We start from the raw sequence: 8,528 nt of genomic DNA, 5'->3' as shown, positions 1-8,528 counted from the left end.
CCATTCGAAGCTTCCCAATCCTCCCCGAGTAACATTAGCTTCTTGAGTACAACAGAAAACATGAATGATTTTTAGAGGATTATTTCCTGAATCTGAGGCACTAAATTTATCGACGAGTTTTTTTGTTTTTTTTGCATATTTAGAATTTTCGCGCAAAACTACATATGAGTTATCTGCGAATAGTTGTTCCTAATTTTGAACTGATGGACTAAGGGGAAAACAGTGGTCACAGCACCAAACTCTTGAGCTACTCTTATCTGATCGAATAGTGAGACTTAATTGTCACTATTATAGCGCGCCCACACCCACAAGGTGCAGAGCAAATTTTATAGCAATCGCCCGCGAACCGTTAACTTTGGATGTACAGTCCAGGCAAGACAACCAGTAGGCCAAGATCAGCTCCCTTATTACCGAGAATACTAACAAACCATTCTGTTAAACATACTAAATGTTTAGGTTTTGGTATTACTGTTCTTTCATATAATTGTATCAAATTACCTTGTTTTTTTATTGAGGATATTTATGATTTTACTAAAAAAAATACGATTTAAAAGGAATTTTTGGAAAGTCATGTACAGGATAAAAAGTTCATTTAACTCAAAATCTAATTTTGAACCACTCAGGGAAAAAGTTTGTTTGTAGTTAAGCACAAAGCTACACAAAAGGTTATCTGTGCTCTGCCCACCACGGGTATCGTAACCCGGATTCTAGCGTTGTAAGTCCGCAGACATACCGCTGGGCCACTGGGAGGCCAGGGAAAAAAAAACTTTGATCTAGAAATTGTAAGTTGGAAAACGATAACATTCCGTGAAAGGTCTTATGGTCATAACTTTTATTCTAGACAAGATGTTATAATTTGTTGAGAAAGTACATATTAATCTCCCCATGAAAAGCTAGAGCCTTTTTGTTATTGTATTATGGTTTTTGAAGAGTTAAATAACCATCGGTTGGGTGTGGCCAAATGGTTAGCGTGTCTGAACGAAGAATCCGAATGTTCATGTTCCGTCCCGTTACCACAAAAATGTACTCTACTATTCTGTCAGACAGAAAAGAGTAACTCAAGAATTGCCGGTGGTGGCTGTTGATTAGATGGCTTTCCTTTAGTCTATGAGTTCTCCAAAATTAGGCAGATAGCCCTTGTGATAGGTTTGTGTGAAAAACAAACAACAAACTAATAATAGACCTATGAAATATGAAGAATTAAAACAATGATTTGGCCATCAATGAAATTAAATAGTTAAATTTTAGATATTAATATTTATGGGGAAATATAATTTATTGTTTATTTGATTCAGAATTTCGCGCAAAACTACACAATAGCTGAATAAGGGTCATCTGAGCATAGTCACCAGGTTTAAATGATACAGAAATGTCTGTATATTGTTTATCTTGAATTACTGCGTCATATTTGTTTCCAGGGAGGTTAAATCACAAGGATCAAATCTGATTATAACCAACTAAGTTTTATTTTAATAAAGAGGCTTACCATCAACTCCCTCGAACTGCTATGATTACGAGTTTCCCCGATTTACGTTAATTAACAATGAAAAAACAAACCTTTGATGTCTTAACAAGGGTTTTTAAAAAACAACAATTCTAAATATTTAAAAATTGCATGGATGAAATTCCTCGATGACTGTTTTCTGATCTGAGAGATTGACCAAGATGTTGGTACCTTTTTTAGAGTAGTAATGGCAACCTTTGTTTTAAAAAAGGAGTGGAATAGATACAGAACTAGGGAAAAGAATATCAGAACCTTTTTTATGATAATTCTAAGTATGCCTATAATGCAAGAAATGTCGTTTATTGTCTTCAATTTAGTTATTGTACAGAGTCATATATACTGATGAAATGACTAATCTTCTTAAAATTAATCGACACAAACTTCCCGATTTTCTGTCCAATTCTAGCGAGTGAAGTTGTTTTATAATTGTTTACTTTTACTGAATACTTGAGTGAACTCATATTTACTGCTTTGGATTACATTACATAAAAGCACTAAATACTATCTTGTGAAAATATTTATATTAAAAAATGTGTTCTTCAAATGACCTATTGAATACAGAGTTTGCTTTTTTGTGAATTTAGTACACTACACATATTTCTTATATGCAAGTTAATGAATTTTCAACATGTGTACAATGGTTTGATGATTCACAAATATGTTAATTTTTGTCCTTAATTTTACTTTGAAGAACTCTCTAACATTTAAGTTTTATGATACAAAATTTATATTTTTTGGCTTAAATATCAAAATGTTAAGATAATAATTAGTATAAATTAGTAAAGTTTACTAATGACATAAAACTGGGGTATTTCTAGCTGTATTGAGGATAGTGAGATACTGCAAAATAACCGAGATGACAAATTATCTTAAGTTATACTAGATACAAGCTAATGTGTCTACGGTATCATAATCTGGATCAAACATCATATAATACAACAGCATGAATGAAGAAATAGATCTTAGCATAGTGTTAACTCACACAAGTCAACAAGGCAGGGCTTAGTAAGAGTAACATAAATTTGAGATGTACTCATAGGCATTTTGATTACAAGTTGAAGAGGTAATTTTTTATCCATACAAATTACTAGTTAGACCTTACATAAAGTATTGTGAGCAGTTTTGGTCTAAGAAAAGGTAATGACTTAACGGAAAGGATTCAGGAGAGGGTTACTAAATTGATTGAGAGGATTATTTGGGGGTGGGTGGGGTGGAGAATAAGATACCTTAATGATTTTTTTTCTTGATAAAAAAGGGTAAGAAGTAATTTTATTGAAGTTTACAAGATTATCCAGGAGAACGATAAGATAAAGAACTCTAATGTCTATGTGCTATATTCTAAAGACAACAGAGTAAGAAGATAGAAATGTATTATTTGGGAGAGGCAAATACAAGTTAAATATTTGAAAGATAGACAGTTTTGTTTAATTAACATAATGATTATCTTATAGAATGAGTTGTTATCAACAGTAGTGGAGGCCGTCACCGTACAAGAGTTTAAGATTTCTTACAGAATAAATGGTGGGATTAATTTTTACTAGTCTTTTTTTAATGAGGTGTGTATGTATCGTGTGTTATGTTAAATTTTCACCTCATTTGGTTTCGATGTAATTTTTCAGGTGCATTTCTTTACATAGCAGAAGAGTGGTAATTGTAGACCACGAAACGCTGTTCAACCAAAAAAAATGAATAAAAAAAGGCCTTTTGAGAGTGCCAGAAAATGTTTTTATTATATTAATAATATGGTAAATTTTTCAAGATTAAACAATGAGCACAGTGTTTGAGTATTTTTGCGAAAGAAGTCTCTTATTTCATCAAAATTAATTTAATTTAACTTAAACTGTATAGTAGAATAAAAAATATACGATTATCAATAGCCTCTTTTATTGCGTCTTGAGAGATTACCACAAAAATGTATGCATTTTGTTTAAAAAAAAATTAAACAAATATTAAACATTTCATTTTATAAACGATATATATGTACATTGTTTATTTATTTAAACACGAAGCTGCACAGTGAACTCTTTGCACTGAACCTTCTCAAGAATAGATTCCTGAAATTTAGCGTTATAAGCCCTCAAGCTTACCGCTGAGCTACCAGGGGGTGTTATTTCTATAATAATAAAATATAAAATGAAAACGGATGGATAGATAACGTAAATTATGAAAGTAATAACGTCAGAAAAAAATATACAAAACATTATCAAACACTTTACTATTAAAATGGGAGGAAATATTGTTATACTAATATTTGTTTTCATATTTGTTATATAAAAACGACTCAGCACAACACGCAAACCTCTATATGTTTATGTGTTTTGATGCATATAGAAAAGTAGGACTTTAAAATGATGCGAAAACGTTATTATAAGTTATTCAGCTTGGATATCTGCTACATTTATAATTCTATTTTTTCATTTTTACGACGATATTAATTAAATATGAACCCTGGCGACGGCATTTTGTTGATCTAATGTAATGTTGTTTCAGCTCAATCAGTCTCGACGATATCCAAGAAATTTCAAAAAATATTCGTAAAAAGAAACTATTAAAGTATAAGACTTAGAACAGTAATAATTTGAAATATAAAGATATTTGAAAAATCAAGTTTTGGCACTCAGATTTCAAGAAATAAAAAACCTGACATTTTACCCATTGCAGGTCACCTTACATAAATTAATAATCGAAATTATGATGCACAAAAAATGAACTATGACAAATGTACAAATATGGGTTATTAAATATTTCTATGCATATCTCACCCATTTATTTCTATAGGCGTGGCATAGCCTAGTGTTTAGGGAGCTCGATTTGCAATCTGCGGGGCACAGGGTCGTAATCCGTCCCGGAACATGGTTGCCCTTTCAACTGTGGGGAGGTGTTATAATGTGATTGGCAATCACTGGTAAAAATTAGCCCAACAGCTGACGGTGGGTGTTGTTAACTAGCTGCTTTCTTTCTATTCTATCACTTCAAAATTAAGGAGGGCTAACGAATAGTTCAAGAAATTAAATAAAACAAGCTCTCCAGTGGTTCACCGTTAAGTCTGAAGGCATATCACGCTAAATACAAGGTTTCAATACCTATAATAGGCACAGCATAGATAACCTATTATGCAGCTTTGCACTTAAAAGTCAAACAAGCAAACACGTCAATAAAACAAACAATCCCTATAATTCACGCATAACTGCTCAGTTTAGGACAGCTGCGTTTAGGACAACTTTCATATGTAACAGGCTTGATATTTTTAATTTAATCCACTAACTATAAACAACTGACCATCTCAGAAATGATTTCTTGAAGCTAACTATATATAAAAAATAAGATCTAGTATCTAAGAAAAGAATCAGTTATGATGAACTTCCATAGCTTTTAGAAGAAACCTTGCTTGCAACCTAACTGGGCAGGGCACGGCCTAACGATCAGCGGGCCGGGCTGTGAATACGAGGGCCGTGATTCGATTCCCTTTCTCACAGAATTGTACTCCACACTTTGGAGCCTTGGGTGCGTTATAAGAGTGACAGTCAAATCCTTCTATTCGTTTAGAGTATCCCAAGAGTTGGCCGTGGGTGCTGTTGACTAGTTGCCTTCTCCCTAGCCTATCAGTTAAAAATTACGAACGATTAATAAAGTATCCCTCGAGTAGCTTGTGCAAACATTGGATAGAAAATCAAGGTTTTTCAGAGACTTTTACGTAATTATCTTGTAGAATCTGTGATGGCAAAACATACTTTTGCTCTTCTAAAACAGGCAAACATATTAAATATGTGGTTAAAGAACGGAATTGTAAACTCTTGTTTTTTTATTTCTCGAAAAACAATGTGTACAAATCACGTAGTATTTCTTTATATTTGTAGTTATTTTTTATATTTCATTTGGAAAAATACAAGGTTTCAAAGTTGCGGTTTGTCCGATTCTTTGTTAGAAAATTGCTTTGGTTTTGTTTATTTCAAAATTTCATGCAAAGCTATAGAAGTGATATTAACGCGTAGTCGTCCCTAATTTTGAACTGGTGGACTACAAAGAAGGCAGCTAATGAATGGCACTCACTGCTAACTCTTGGACTGCTCTTGTTTGATCTATTGTAGTGGGTTTTGACCGGCACACAGATGGACATACTGACTATTAGATCACAATCCTCTCATTCTTCTAGAGTGACACTGTGTCTTCCCCGGGAACCCAATCCCGAATTCTAGCGTTATAAGTCCTTAACCCTACCAGAAGGGTACTCGTGGAAAAGAAAAGTGTAACTAGTTTTTTCTGCTAATCAAAGTGTCCGTCATTAACAGACTGTCTTAAACTGTTATTAGAAGACCAGCCTTAAATATACAAAGACGAAATCATGGTTTCCCAAACGACGTTTCTTTATCAGTGAAAATTATTACAACGAATTAGGAAAACCCTAAGTCGAACCTGATCGAATGAACGGAAATCAACTAGGAGTTTTTCTTGACGCATTACTTGTAAATGCGATTCAATTGAGTAAATTGTGGTTTAAGAATTTTTATACCAATTGTGATACGTGGATTTAAAAATCACTGAATTTCTATACCAGTTGTGATACGTAGATTTAAAAATCATAGAATTTCTTGTTAATCTGTCTAAAAGTTGGTAGTAGTTTTTTTTAATGTATTCAAACAGTGTTCAAGTTTAAAGTGGTAGAAAATTTGAAACTAATCTTTATGCCAGAAACTGAGTTTATATAAATTAAGAATTACTCTCTTTAGATCATTCAAATATATCTCTACTAAAAATTCCAGAAAACCCTAAAAATATCATTCATAAATAAAGTTTCAAATTTATTCATACAAAAAAAAAAGCATAAGGAAAAAATAAAACATGTTTATGAATACAGAAATTAAGCAAAACTAATATAGAATTGGCAATAAATGTATCTTACCAAGAAAACGCATATACGAATCGGAACAAGTTTACTGAAATGGCATTAATGGTTGTAATGTTTAATCAATTTTGCTCATACCGTTAAATATCAGCCTTGACAAGATAACTCAATAGAAAAGCATAACAAGAGAGTGAGTTGGCTCTGTGGAAGAGAACTGGATTTCCGAGCTGGCAAACAGCGGTCAAATATCCTCATTTTAAGCTATGGTTGCATTATAAGAGTGAGAGTCAATCAGTTAGCGTCGATGGTACTGCTGACTGGCTGCATCCCTCTGGTGAGTAGTTCAAAATTAGGAACGGCAGCAGGTAACTTTAGAAGCTTTGCCACAAATACGAAAAGCAGACTGAATGTAACAAGATGAGTTTCATGTAATAATGCTAAATACGGTGAAATATCAGTCCTAACAAGATAAACCATACAGACTAACGTATCGAAATCCTATTTGTTAAATAACGTAAGATTTTTGGTTCTACTTATGGTGAACTATTAATGCTGACAGTTTACACCAATAACATATTTATTCTTCCAACAAATGAAAAATACCATGAAGGCTGTTCAAACTAACTTAGAAGTCACTTATAATTATTTAAACTAGTACTCCGATGGCTCCATTAAGATTCTCCCTCAGAAACGATATTTGTGTAGATTTTGGCTAAACAATTTTAAACATCTGATAAGAAATATATATATCCACATCAGGACACTTCAAAAGGTAAACATGTGGACATTTCGGGTTAATTTAGACATTATCTATAAATTTCTGCAAAGTGATTACGAACACAATTACGGGCAAATGTGGCTTTTCGATTAGCAATAAGGCCCTACCACACCATTTCAATAAAAGGTGCTAGATAACTAGAAAGCATAGCACACATTCCGTTGCTCCAACGACGTGAAGCCCTTGAAAGAGACGATGCCTTGAATTACGCCACCCTTAATAACCAACATGATAACAGTTATTATTAGGTGTATTACGAACGACTGTGAATAAGAGCTATATAAATGTAAATAAATACACTAAGTTTTACTTTTGATGGGGAAACTTTATCGTAAAGACACGATTCATTCTAACACTAGCTTTTTTTTTCTTCTGTGCTTAAGAACAATTGTTTCTCTTGACCACTGACTAATGTCCTTCTGCAAACTGTAATAAGTTTTGTCTAATAAAAGTTTCCTTTAACAGTAGGTCGTTACTTTATGTAAGAAAGTAAAGCTTGTAGAGAACATCGGCGTGGGCTGAACTATTCAGTTATACAGTTCCAAGATCACATAAATAGGAGTTTATTAAAAACATCGATCACCCTTACCTCTAAAAAGTTATCGTTAGTGAAGCGGTTAATGAGTGCGGTTTTCCCACACCGACTGTCTCCCACTAGGACTACTTTACATGAGACCTCTTCCATAATATGCGTACTGGACGGAATGCACTCAAAACATCATAACGGCGGAACACCTGGAAATAAATAGATATGTTACTTAAATGTATTTCGAACCATACAATTATCTTAGCAGATAAGTAACAACTGCATTGGCGTTGTAAATCCTTTTTTATTTACACTTATACAATAGAACCACCGATGAGGTCTAGATCACGTCGGCTTTTTAAACATTTTTAAACTAATTATGCACCAAATCGCTTATGAGTCAACGACGTGGTTGATTACAGGGTTCGTAATAACATATGAGTCACACGCGAAAAATGTTTAAATAAAATTAGCACTCAATATTTTAATAATCCCATTAATTACTTTTGTAGTTTTCTATCTATCTTACATAGAAAATGTTTGATTTCAGCCTATTTTAGTCTACTGAGAGTTGTAACAGAAAAAAACATAAAGTTGATGAATATACTGCAATATACGGACCCAGTAACATGGGAGTCCGCAGGGGGACGCGCAAGGGGAAAGGAAAATGAGAAACACATTTCTTTATTTAGTCTATATATATATTCCTTTGTATATATACCCTTGATTTAGACTTTGCCCCCTCCCCCCTGGAGAAATTTCTGTGGACGTTCATGCTCACCGGGTAGTGAAAAATACAAAAAATCCTTGAAAGCTGGGCCGGCTAAACGAAAAAACGCCATCACTTATGTGGAGTTTTACTTAACTTTGTAAAAAA

The 8,528-nt window shown here is 33.3% G+C and overlaps 1 protein-coding gene across 2 annotated transcripts in view; it reads right to left on the bottom strand.

Annotated features, from left to right (window-relative positions):
- The window catches only part of LOC106469370 (ras-like GTP-binding protein rhoA), an 81,852-nt gene that overhangs the window by 56,818 nt on the left and 16,506 nt on the right, over positions 1–8,528 (bottom strand). Inside the window, exon 2 of one of the 2 annotated variants that reach the window (XM_013929865.2) lies at positions 7,715–7,860. The exons of the other annotated variant lie outside the window; for it this stretch is intronic. Coding sequence (XP_013785319.1) covers positions 7,715–7,810 — 96 coding nt within the window. The 5' untranslated portion in view covers positions 7,811–7,860. The remainder of the gene's footprint in view (positions 1–7,714; positions 7,861–8,528) is intronic. 2 annotated transcript variants of the gene reach the window in all.

This window comes from Limulus polyphemus, unplaced genomic scaffold (genome assembly GCF_000517525.1).
Source record: "Limulus polyphemus unplaced genomic scaffold, Limulus_polyphemus-2.1.2 Scaffold96, whole genome shotgun sequence".
Lineage (NCBI taxonomy): Eukaryota > Metazoa > Arthropoda > Merostomata > Xiphosura > Limulidae > Limulus > Limulus polyphemus.
The sequence above is the reverse complement of the archived record's forward strand: the minus strand, read 5'-3'. Positions and strand labels throughout refer to the sequence as shown.